General features: G+C 48.3%; 1 protein-coding gene across 2 annotated transcripts in view; it reads left to right on the forward strand.

Moving 5' to 3' along the window:
* KDM2A (lysine demethylase 2A) overlaps window positions 1-12829 on the forward strand; it is a 789087-nt gene that overhangs the window by 657340 nt on the left and 118918 nt on the right. For both annotated transcript variants that reach the window (XM_078657462.1, XM_078657547.1), the window contains 2 exons: window positions 3267-3302; window positions 3603-4336. In XM_078657462.1, the coding sequence (XP_078513588.1) occupies window positions 3267-3302; window positions 3603-4336 (770 nt within the window). The remainder of the gene's footprint in view (window positions 1-3266; window positions 3303-3602; window positions 4337-12829) is intronic.

Genomic DNA, 12829 nt, shown 5'->3' on the forward strand with positions numbered 1-12829 from the left:
GAACTTTTCATTTGTTATGTATAATGTACTACAACGTGTTTTGTTTGATATGTTACAAGACATAATTAGTAAAAATTCTTAAGAGGAAAAGGCGAAAGATCAATCGTACATGGTTTAATTGATGTTTATCAATTATAGCAGTGCACGCTTTTGTCCAAGTTGCCCTTGTCCACTACATATTAATTTGACACATGCTAGGCAGGCATATGGCAAGCGAAGCACGCAAATGTTCCAGTCTGACATACTAGTACCATTGGAAAGGTATCAAGAGTGCACAATCTACCACAATTTCCACCAACCTGTGATGCCATAATGACCTAAACTCTGTCCTCTTTTTTTATGTGCATCTTTTGAGCCACTGTACAGTTACCATTTGAGACTTCTGATGCTGTAAACTGTCTGTCTTTCTCATCACTGTAACACCGGTGAGGTGTGTGACCGAGCTGCAGGCTCTTTGTCAACCATTACAGCATTCTTTTCAGATATGCTGATGGCGGAGGACCCGTGCTTCCTTACTACCAACAGGGCATACTCCATTTCATGTTGGGCAAGTTATCTCCCTTCTGGTATACTTTAGCCCACCTCATCTCTTTAATGAGGAATACTTACTTTGTAGCTTGGAATCCAAAAGGACACAAAGCTTTTATATTCATCACACCAAAATATTGGGTGGACAATCTGCTCCTTGGAATTTTTCCTGGAGCAAAAGAGGGCAAGGCTGTGCTAAGGTGGATCTCCTGAATGTGTTTTGAAGATCTACTACAAACTGGCGAAGAAGCAGCCTGCAAATGGCTTACTAGCTCATTCCACCAGACCAAAGGCTGCTACCACTACCTTAGCAAACAGAATAGCTGTCCTGGACATTTGTCATATGGCTCAGTGGGTTTCGGTATATACATTCAAGAGGCACTAATACGTGAACATTCAGGTCCACCGAGAAGGGTGTTTCACCCCTTAGGTCCTGCTGGACTTCTTTGAGCCAATTCAGACCCACCACCTGAAGAGGTACTGCTACTGTAACTATCCACAAGGTTGCAGAATCATTGGTTCAAAGTAAACATCAGAAAAGCAAGTTACTTAGCTTCTGTAACGATCTTTCTTGATGGCAAATTCCTCACAGGCCCTTCTGCCTCCCAGTTCTGTCAACTTGACTTTCCTAGAAGGTCCTGATCTAGAGAGCTGCACACTGGTTATGCCTATCTACAGATGGGCTGTACGCACACTCAGATGCCTAGCATAAGAAAGCCACTAATGTCTGCACACCTTGATAGCGTATGTGGGGCCGTGCTTGACCTTTCCAGAGCTCAACGATGTCTGCAGGAAGTCATGCAACATTACGTGCTTGCACACAGGAGTACTGCTTTAAAAGTTTCCAGATCCAGTCTAACTCCTGGGGACTGTTCACAAAGTGGACCATCTGCAGTTAGATAGGGTAGCTCTGTAAAAATTGTTACAAAGAGTAAGTAACTTGATCTAAATCATGATCTGTAGCCAGAAGTCCCAGAGATGGTTGTTACTCAAATGCAAACCATTCAGTGTTGGCAGTGGAAACTAATTCTTAAATTGGCAACAGTAGCCGAGATCTTTGTAGAACAAATAGGTGCAATGTTTCACTTATGTAATTGTGAACACTCTTCCATCTTTCTGAGCTTGGTCAAGTGAGTGGCATTGATTCACTGTTACTGTTTAGTTACTGCACTACTAAACTTCAAACCTGCAGATCAGTTCGGCTGTTTTGGTGTATTAGTCCACATATTAATTTTTCCTTCCAGGTTTACAGCTATCCTTGCTATTTAGGAGGATTATAGGAATCATTTTCTATTCTCATAATTCTGTTCCATTTTGCATCACCATGTATTCTGTTGTAATACTTAATCTCACGTAGGCAACCCCACAATTCAGGGTCGGTATTGTGTGCATGAACGTCTACTCCATGTCTGTGTAGAGGAGCTCATGGCTGTGCAACTATCACCAGACTTTCAATCAGAATGACCCCAATTCGAACTGAAAAGGTGACCAATATATATTATGTACAGAAACTAGGAGAAACTCCACAATTGTGCTCATACCACAACTCATGACTTATCATCTTCAAACAAAAACAGGAATCCGTGACAGTGTGGAAAGTTTAGGCAAATATCCCTTTCAGTTTATCCACTGGGCTGTGCTCAGGAACAGCAGGGGTCAGTACCTGGAGGTAGAACTCTGGCAGTTCAAAATTTGTGTTGGTGCCACCAGAGGTTTGAGTTGTGGATGCCAACCATATCCTTGATGGATTATCTAAAGTTCTCTGGGGCAGATTTTTGCATGTCCTTGAGAACAAGCAGGAATTGGACAGTTAACTTATTCAGATGCCCTCAAATTCGGAGTTCTCCTCCTGGGAAATATACAGGTCTGTTTTTTGGTATGCTACTTCCCTCTGAATCACCTTGCGGTATGCTGTGGTGTCGCCAGGTGGACCCTACTAGATATTCGATATCTGGATTCCCTGAGGGTCTATATTCTAGTCAAAAGAATAATCAGTGAGGACCTGTCCTGATCACCTGGGGGCTGTAAAGAGCCAGGTGACTAGGGTTGTCTGCATGGGTGTGGTGGTGGGGGAAGCACAGTTGGTAGTGCAGGCATCGGTTGAGGCGGTTTAGTTGAGATTTTGCCTGTGACTGGGTGGATGAACAGGCGCCTCTGTCAAGCATCCGGTTCTTGCTGGAAACTTGACATCTCCATCTCGACAGAGGCCTCAAGGTTGGCTTCGCTCTTGGTTTCTACGTCGAGCTTGGACCTGCTAAACATTTCTGGAATCAGTTACTTGCAGCCTGCCTAACAAAATGCGTAAACAGATTTTGAGCCATTCACTAATGTCGCTTTTCATATGTCAAACAAGATGGCACGTTTTTTCGGGCTGGATGTATTCTGTAAAAAATCTTTCCAGCTCTTTCCGATTTTTTTATTTTTTTTGCATTGTGTAGAAACAGGCACTCTGGTGACAAATGTTTCACGTTTGCCTATTTAGAGCATCCAGTTATGGAATAGGTTTACTCTTGTCTCCTTATTCTCTCGTTCCCCTGACTAGATGGAGACTTTGACCTATTTTCACAGCTCATTTCCATTGGCTGGTGATTGATGTGTCGAATGTCTCTGCACTGCTGGGCTGCCATTTGAGACCCTAGTAGAGAATGGGGTTTCAAGCCCAGATTGTCTGACTGAGATCTCCCTATGTGGTGCATAGGTTACTTGCTGCCCCTGATTTTTGGTGTCTTCTCTTGCAGATGCCGCAAGAAAATGATCGACTCCTATTGCAGCCAGTGAGTTATTTTCTTCCTTTCTACCTTTTTACTTTAACTCTCTGCGAATACTGTTAGGGCTATCAAAGCCTTGGGCAGCAACATCAACTTAATAGCAGGGGTTCCCCAGAAGTGGCAATGCTCTAATTCTAAAAACACATTTCTTTTGTGTATTACTTTCTGTATAGATTGAATCACTGCCAATCAGTTGATTTTCCTAAGGGTAAAAGTACTCCTCCGAATGAAAGGTATTTGTGGCTGCACGTTACATCGATGTTTACTGGGGAATTTTTTTTTCATAATTTTCTTTTTTTATTCTAGAAGCGGAAGTTGGAGGACAGCGATGATGAGACCGTGACCACGAAGGTGCTGCGACCATTACGGAGTCGTGAGGACCCACTGGCCTCCCCGCCTCAGTCTCCCTCTAGCAGGCTACAACTGACCCTTGACACAGGTTCTCCACAGTCCCCCACAAGGGGTGGAGTGGTGACTCGCTCTTCTCCAGGTGCTGGCCCCAGCCATCATCCCCGGGATGACCGTCTAAAGAGACGGCAGCTCCACCGGCTTCACACGGGTGAACTTGGCATTGAACTAGCACAGGAAAAAGAGAATAATCCAAGTGGTAAGGAGCTGTCCGAGTCAGAGCGCGCCAAGATTCGCGGGTCCTACCTCACAGTGACACTGCAGCGGGCCCCCAAAGATTTTCAATCCAGTTCCATTGTGCCCAAGCTGCAGGCCATAACTGCATTGTCTGCAAATCTGCGCCCGACACCTCCAGCTCGCATTCTGTCACGACAGGCGCAGTCCAGGCTGCAGTCCCATGGGGGTAGAGTGGACAACGATGAGGAGGAGGATGAGTACGATGACGACGAGGATGACAGCATGGAGGAAAGTGGCAGCAATGGCTCCAGCCCCCGAGGGCGGAGACGGACATCAGGTTCCCGAGAGGGACAGGACTTGCTCATGCAAAAGGATGTCTGGATGTCTGTGTTTCATTACCTCAACCGGAAAGAACTGTGTGACTGCATGCGTGTCTGCAAGACATGGTACAAATGGTGAGCTACCAATATGGCCTAGAAGAAGATAGTTTGGACCTTAAATATTAGATATGGGAGGGTGCAGGCTAGAAAATGTTCTGAGGGCTGTGTTGGAGTTTCAGGGCTGGAATAGCATGATCTGCTATGGATTATATCAAGACTTATTCCTGGATGTAACCACAAGCGAGTAGTCACTCAGTCACACCGCTTTATTCGATCTTTTTAAAACTGATCATAAAAGCACAAGTTGTCTAAAAATTCCAACACAATATATGCATATATACACATTTAAAATAAGAATTAAACAGTTGCAGTGATCCGGGTAAATTCATATAAAAGTTTATGAAAAAAGCAGTTCAGAATTTAAAATTAATTAGTTGTTGCTACTAAAATGTCGTCCCACCTTTTTCCTCTTCCGAAGACAAGCCCACAAAAATGAGGCAACAGAACAGCATACAAATGGATCCGGTCGAGTTTTTGAAAAGTACATAGCCACCCGGCACTGCCTAAAATTGTGGTACCTCAGGATTAGGAGTATGAATGTTTTCCTTTCCTCTGTGTAGGTCTTGCACAATAATACAATGTGTAGATCTGACTGTACTGCGTAGTTGTTACAGGGACAGGGTAAGAGGTCTGCTAATTTATATTTATTTTGGGGGTATCCCAGGAGTAGCAGGATCATGTTCATGCAGAAACGCAAAAGGATAAATCTGTGTTGCGCATTATTTATGCGTGATAAATACTGTATACCTTCACCGATCTTGGTGGTACCACATCATAAAGAATGGAGGAATGATGAATAAGTTTCTTTTCTCTTCAGGCATACTTTGATCTCTCAACTCCTTCCATGCTCGTGACGGAACCGCTCTGTCACGAGCCTCGGGTGGGCTGTGCTGGTGACGGAGCGGTTCCGTCACTGCCCGCTCTGCATGCCTGCGCGACGCAGTTCGAGGCATGTGGGCTGCTAAATTCATATCTATAGCATAGATTGCCGCCTAGTGTTGGGTCCGGATGATTGCACGTTGTTGTCCTGGAAGAGTCTTCGAAGTATCACGAGATAGGTGGCTCCTCCCCTGGACTACAGTGCGCATGGGCATCGACTCCATCCACAGATTGTTTTTTTCCGCCATTGGGTTCGGATGTGATTTCGACATCTCCTGTTCGGAATCGATATACAGAACTTTTTCAAGGCCAAAAGGCCTTCTTTTACCCCGTCGGTATTGTTCGCGTTCGGTCTCGTGTATACTACAACTCGTCCAGTCGGATATCTGAGGAGTCGGGTGACTCTTCGGTCAACGAGGCCCTGTCGACGCAGCAAGACTTTCGACGGCATGGAACGGAGTCCGTTCAAGAACTGTCCCGTGTGTGGTTCGAAGTACCCACACATCGACGTACACCCGGTGTGCAACAAGTGCCTGTCGCCGGACCACGACGAGGCCAACTGTATGGCCTGTTCGAGATTTAGATCGAAGAAGACGATCAAGCTGTGGCGCGCCTCGAGGCCCAGCGGTCGGCCCCAGCGCCGGACGACCTCTTCGAAAACCCTGAAGCAGAAGAGCTAGAGCATCACCTGCAAATTTCACCTACATCGGCGGAGGTCGAGCACGACTACGGAGCAGACGTCGAAGGCCTAGACCTAGAGGAAAACGTCGATGAGGTAGGGGACGACGAAGAAGCATATGGGGCCATGGAAGATAGCTCAGAGGAAGAGCTATGCCCCGTTCGTACTCTTAGAATGGCTCAGGTCACGGGATCGCCACACGGCCTTACCCACAACCTTACACCTCGATCCACGGCCCCGCCTTCCGGCCCGGCTACGGACACTTTAGCGGAGCCGCCATTAACGAAATCGAAAACGAAACTAACAACATCGGTGTCGACGAAAACAAAGATGGACGACATGCCATCGAAACCAAAGACGTCTGCTCCGCCATCGACGCCGTAGTCTTCGGAGGCCTCAAAGTCTAAAAAGGCTATCGACCCGGCAAAGGTGCCGAAAGTGGTCAAGGAACACAGCTCGACGAAAGTCGTCGAGCCGGTATCCGGCAAGGTGGTCGAATCGAAGTCACAGAAGACTATCGAACCTCCAGCGGGCAAGGCTGCCGATCCAAAAGCCAAGGGGGCCGTCGAGACGAAGTCGGCAAAGGGCACCGAGCCGAAGTCTGGAGTCCCGACGCCAAAGGCAAAGGCTGTCGATCCAAAGCGGTCGGCGTCTACGCCTGCGACCGTGGAAGCTGATCGTGGCGCTTCAGTCGGCGACGCGCCAGCGCCTCAAGCGGCGAAACCGAAGTCATCGACGCTCGGGTCTTCCCCTGGAGGTGGATCGAGGTCATCGGTCGGGTCGACGAAACCTTCCGCTTCCTTTACGAAGCAGGTCTCGGACTCCCTCAAGCGGATACGGGACAAGGAGTCGGCGTCGGAGCCGAAAACACCTTCAGCACCTAAGACGTTGGCCCCACCGAAAAAGGCTTCCATGCCGATCCTCTACACTCTACCGCCTAAGGTGGCGCCGAAGGCCTTTTCACCACGGATGGTGACCAAGGACTCTGCAGTGTCGACGCAAACTCACCCGGGTGGAGGTCTAAGTCATCGACAACCTGTGCTAGAGGAGCAGTCGGCGCATATCATCGACGCCGACACTGGAAAACTCACGATCTACAAGAGGAAAATCACATCCCAGCCCCTTGAATCGTTTGTGATTCCTCTGAAGCGGAAGAGACCAGCACCAGAGGCACCAGTACTGGTTGAGCAAATTCTCCCACACCCTAGGAGGAGTGCAACGCCTTCACCCACTTGCTCAGATGGAGAAGGGGTGAGCAAGATGAGGAGTATAGTTTTCCTGCAAACACAGACCCTGATGAGCAACAGGACTCGTGGATGGACACTGGTGATCAAGGAGACCAGCAGGTTGTCCATGACCCTCAGGTTTATGGCGTGAAAACATCTCCAACTGAAGACTCAGCGGCATTTAATGCCTTGATTGAAAGGGCAGCTATGAACCATAAGGTGGAAATGCATGCTGACCCTGTGGAAGTTGACTTTCTATTTGATACTTTCTCTGCTGCAGAAAGAACTGTAAAAACTCTTCCTATGCTAAAAGGGGTTCTGAAGCATGCCACGGACATTTTCAAGGAACCAACTAGAGCAAGGGTTGTCAACCCCAGAATCGAAAAGAAATACAGAGCTGCACCTGGAGACCCAACTTACATACGGGGCCAGTTGCCTTTAGACTCTTTGGTGGTCTCTAATGCCCGCAAGAGGGCGAATTCTCAGACGGGTGAAGCTCCTCCCCCGGACAAAGAGTCAAAAGTGCTGGAGGCATTTGGGAAGAGGGTGGCAGCTCAAGCAGCCAACATATGGCGCATCTCCAACACGCAAGCGCTGTTGGCCAGATACGATAGGGCACATTATGACACCCTAGAACAACTGTTGCAACACCTTCCAGACCAGTTTAAAGAGGGAGCGGAGATGCTTATACAAGAGGGCAAGCTCATCTCCAACGCTGCGATAAAATGTGCGCTCGAGGTTGCGGACACAGCAGCGAGCGCAATCAACACTAGCGTGATGTTGAGGCGTCAAGCATGGCTCCGCATCTCAGGGTTCAAGCCGGAGATCCAGACTACTATCCTGAACCAGCAAGTTAATCCAGACAGGTTATTTGGCCCAGAGGTTGACACCACCCTCGAAAAAATTAAAAAAGATACTGAGACGGCCAAATCCATGGGTGCTCTCCAGTCTCAGCAATTCAGAGGGAACACTTTTCGTCGCTCAGGCAATCGGGGTGTTACCAGACGACACTTGGCACAGCAGACGCCATTCAATAAAGGTGGGGCGCAATCCTCGTACCCCAAGCAGGGTAGACGAGGTTACCGTGGAAACAGCGCCAAGGGCAGAGGCAACAACAGCTCCCGTTCCTCTGCCACCAACAAACAGTGACTACCTGTCACTGCCCCCCGACCATCCAACACCTGTCGGGGGGAGACTCCAACAGTTCCTGCCAGTCTGGAAGTCCATCACCACAGACAGGTAGGTAAGGACACTTATCCAGTACGGCTATTGTTTGGAGTTAACGTCCACTCCACCCAACATACCACCAAAGCACCGTCCTATGTCAGCAGAGCACTTATTGCAGCAGGAGGTACTCGTCATGCTGCAAAAAGGCGCAATAGAGCTTGTGCCGGTGGGGGAAGAAGGCACAGGGGTGTATTCCCTGTACTTAATCCCAAAGAAGGACGGCTCACTCAGACCCATTCTGGACCTCAGGCCTCTGAACCAGTACATTCTTTCAGAACACTTTCACATGTTGACACTGCAGCAGGTTCTTCCATTGCTAAACCAGGGAGACTTCCTAGCAACCTTGGACCTCAAGGATGCTTACTTTCACATACCACTCCATCCATCCCACAGGAAGTACCCCAGGTTCACCATCCAAAACAGGCATTACCAATTCAAGGTCCTGCCCTTCGGAGTGACCACTGCCCCCAGAGTGTTCACGAAATGTCTGGCGACAGTGGCGGCGCACCTCAGGAGGCAGAACATACATGTCTATCCTTACCTGGACGATTGGCTCGTTCAGGCCAAGTCTGCTCGACAGTGCGCCGCAGACATGTCCCACACCATTCACCTCCTTCACAGTCTGGGATTTTCTCTAAACTACCCAAAGTCGCACCTTCAGCCAGCCCACGTGCGGCAGTATTTGGGCGCGACGATAAATACTCTGGCTGCCACAGCTCAGCCGAACCCGGCAAGAATCGACAACATCCAGTCGCTCATCCAAAGGTTCAGACCGCAACACTCCCTTCCAGCGAGTGTGTTCATGCAGTTGATAGGCATGATGGCCTCCTGCATCTTCATAGTCCCGCACGCACGGTTGCATATGCGTCCGCTCCAGGAGTGCTTGGCACATCAGTGGACTCCGGCTCAAGGACAGTTGAAAGACCTAGTGTTGGTGACCGGTCGGGCATACAACTCTCTGCATTGGTGGAATCCACACAACCTTTGCAAGGGCCGACCGTTCCAAGAGCCTGTGCCACAGATTATCCTGACGAAGGACGCATCTCTCCAGGGATGGGGAGCTCATGTGCTCCACTACACGGTGCAGGGACTATGGACAACGCAGCAAAAGAGGATGCACATCAACTACCTAGAACTGATGGCAATCTTCATGGCACTCAAGTCCTTCAAAGTACATCTGTGCAACAAGGTCGTGTTGATCCGGACGGACAACATGACGGCCATGTACTACATCCAAAAGCAGGGAGGTACACACTCTCCACAGTTGTCTCATCTGGCTCAGAGCATGTGGAAGTGGGCCATTCAGAGGAACATCTTCCTCATGGCGGAACACCTCCCGGGCAAGGACAATCAGATGGCGGACCTGCTCAGCAGGTATATCCATCAGATGCTCGAGTGGGAGTTACATCCATCAGTACACAGCCCGTACTTTCAGCAGTGGGGTCATCCAGAGATAGACCTGTTTGCCACAAGGGAAAACGCAAAATGCCACAGCTTTGCCGCCAGGTTCCCTCACCCACAGTCGCAGGGCAATGCGATATGGATGAACTGGTCAGGCAAATTTGCGTACGCTTTTCCCCCAGCACCTCTCATTCCGCTGGTGGCAAGAAAGCTAAAGCAACACTCGATGACGCTCATCCTGGTTGCTCCCACGTGGGCACGCCAACCATGGTACACCACGTTTCTAGAACTCTCCGTGGTACCACATCAAAGGCTGCGCCTCACACCCAGGCTTTTGACGCAGAACCATGGCGACATTCAGCATCCAGATCCGCAACAGCTGAATCTGGCGATCTGGCTCCTGAAGTCTTAGAGTTTGGCTACCTTAATCTGCCTCCCGAATACATGGACATCATACGGGAGGCCAGAAAGCCCACTACCAGAGCCTGCTATGCAGCTAAATGGAAGCGGTTTGTCGTTTACTGTACAGACCACAATATCAACCCGCTAGATGCATCCATCCCTAACATCATCTGCTATTTGTTACATCTTTACAAATGCAATCTAGCATACGCTTCCATTCGGATACACTTGTCCGCCATAGCGGCTTACCTTCAAAAACAGGCAGCATCTCTCTGTTTTCAGAGTGCCTGCCATTAAAGCCTTCCTGGAAGGGTTGAAACAGGTCATCCCTCCCAGGACCCCGCCAGCTCCGGTATGGAACCTTAATGTGGTCCTCACCAGGCTGATGGGCCCACCTTTTGAGCCTCTACATTCCTGTGAGATTCAATTCTTAACATGGAAAGTGGCTTTTCTCATTGCCATCACGTCTCTTAGGCGTGTTTGTGAGCTACAGGTGCTCACGATACAAGAGCCATTTATCCAAATTCATTCAAACAGGGTGGTGCTCCGCACAAACCCCAAGGTCCTTCCTAAGGTGGTGTCGCAGTTTCATGTCAACCAAACCATTGAACTGCCCGCATTCTTTCCAAACCCTGATACAGTGGCGGAAAGAATGCTCCATACGCTAGACGTCAAAAGGGCGTTAATGTACTACATTGACAGAACAAAAGATTTTCGTAAAACACAACAGCTCTTTGTTGCCTTCTCAGCCCAGCACAAAGGCAATCCCATTTCCAAAGCAGGAATAGCCAGGTGGATCTTTAAGTGTATTCGGATTTGCTATCAGAAAGCTAAGCGTACTTTAACGGTCCCCGTCCGCCCCCCCCCCTCCCCCCCGGGCACACTCCACACGCAAGTTGGGGTCCTCCATGGCATTCCTCGGCAACATTCCTTTGGAAGACATTTGTAGAGCAGCCACATGGTCTACACCACATACATTTACCAAACATTACTGTGTAGATGTGCATTCCAAACAGCAGGCAGCTGTAGGACAGGCTGTTCTGAAAACACTCTTTCAGACTTCTGCAGCTGGCACGGGCGGCCGCCGTTAATGGAGGGACTGCTATGTATTCTATGCTATAGATATTAATTTAGCAGCCCACATGCCTCGAACTGAATATGCTACTTACCAGTATGCATCTGTTCTTGGCATGTAGGGCTGCTAACATTCATATCGCCCGCCCTCCTCCCCGGCGCCCGTAGCGGCTGCAGACCTTTCTTGCATTCAACATTTAGCATGGACATCGCTGACGCCATCACACTCCATCTTGGCCACAATGGCTAAAAACAATCTAGGGATGGAGTCGATGCCCATGCGCACTTTAGTCCAGGGGAGGAGCCACCTATCTCGTGATACTTCGAAGACTCTTCCAGGACAACAACGTGCAATCATCCGGACCCAACACTAGGCGGCGATCTATGCTATAGATATGAATGTTAGCAGCCCTACATGCCAAGAACAGATGCATACTGGTAAGGAGCATATTCATTCGGGCGGGGCAGTGACAGAGCGGTTCCGTCACGAGCATGTGAGCGCCGCGCGGCCCCTCCTCCCCCTAGCACTGCGGCGGAATTGCCGCTGCAGCGAAGGGGTTAATGAATAAATCAGTTATTCTTTTCTTTGAAACCCTTTTGCAGGACTCGGGGTCCCGAAATAATTCTCCCATCCCCAACGCTTTCAGATGGACCTCTACGTAATTTAACCTTCTCTTCCAGGGGATCCTCATCAATAGTCATAAGCACATGAATATTCCCGCCCATGTGCGGGACCCCAGAAAGCATATATCATATATGTAGCTCTACATATATGTATGTGTGTATATATATATATATATATATATATATATATATATATATACATATATATATATATATATATATATACATATATATATATATATATATATACACACATATATAAAAAACATACAATGCAGTCCTCTGGAAAAGCTCAACAATGCTGCAATAGAAATCTTTGCATATAAAACATTCTAATAAAAGCAGGGAGAAGGAAAACCTTTGAAAACTGCTTTATTATACAGTAGAAAAGGTAATCCTGCAAGGAAAGAGAAAGCATTGTCAGCTCATGTGCTGCATTGTAGAAGAAAACCATAGAGTAGAAAGCTGAAAAGTTAACTCGCAAACAGTAACAGAAAACTGGCACCGTGCCTTTGAGGCAGCCATGACCCCTAGCTCCCATCATACCTCAGGGGTGACAGTTAGGTCAGTTGTTCTTTCCGGCTCCTTCTGACAGAACCGTGGTCTCTACAGCTCTACTTTTTTGTCCGAAAATTACTCATTTCTGTAGTAAAACCTTTTTCAATCGACATTTTTTAAGTGTTGAAGTACCTTTCAGGGATTTTTTGAGGGTTTGTGCACTGTTTTTCATACAGAAATGCCTTCCCTTTTTGATCCTTGCCCCTCCTGTGGCAAGAAGGCAAAAACAGACTCTCATCCGGTCTGTATTTTGTGTTTCCCTTCAGACCATGATCCTAACACTTGCCAACATGGCCAGCATCTGTCTAGAAGAACTTTAAAGGACAGGTAGAAGATTCGCATCTGTGGACTGGCAGAGAGGAGAAGATCTTCCTCCAGAGGCAGGTCACCACTGAAGAAGAGGAAGGAGTAGCCTTCTATAAGTAAGAAGCCAGTGGG

The sequence above is a fragment of the Lissotriton helveticus genome, chromosome 1_1 (genome assembly GCF_964261635.1).
Source record: "Lissotriton helveticus chromosome 1_1, aLisHel1.1, whole genome shotgun sequence".
Lineage (NCBI taxonomy): Eukaryota > Metazoa > Chordata > Amphibia > Caudata > Salamandridae > Lissotriton > Lissotriton helveticus.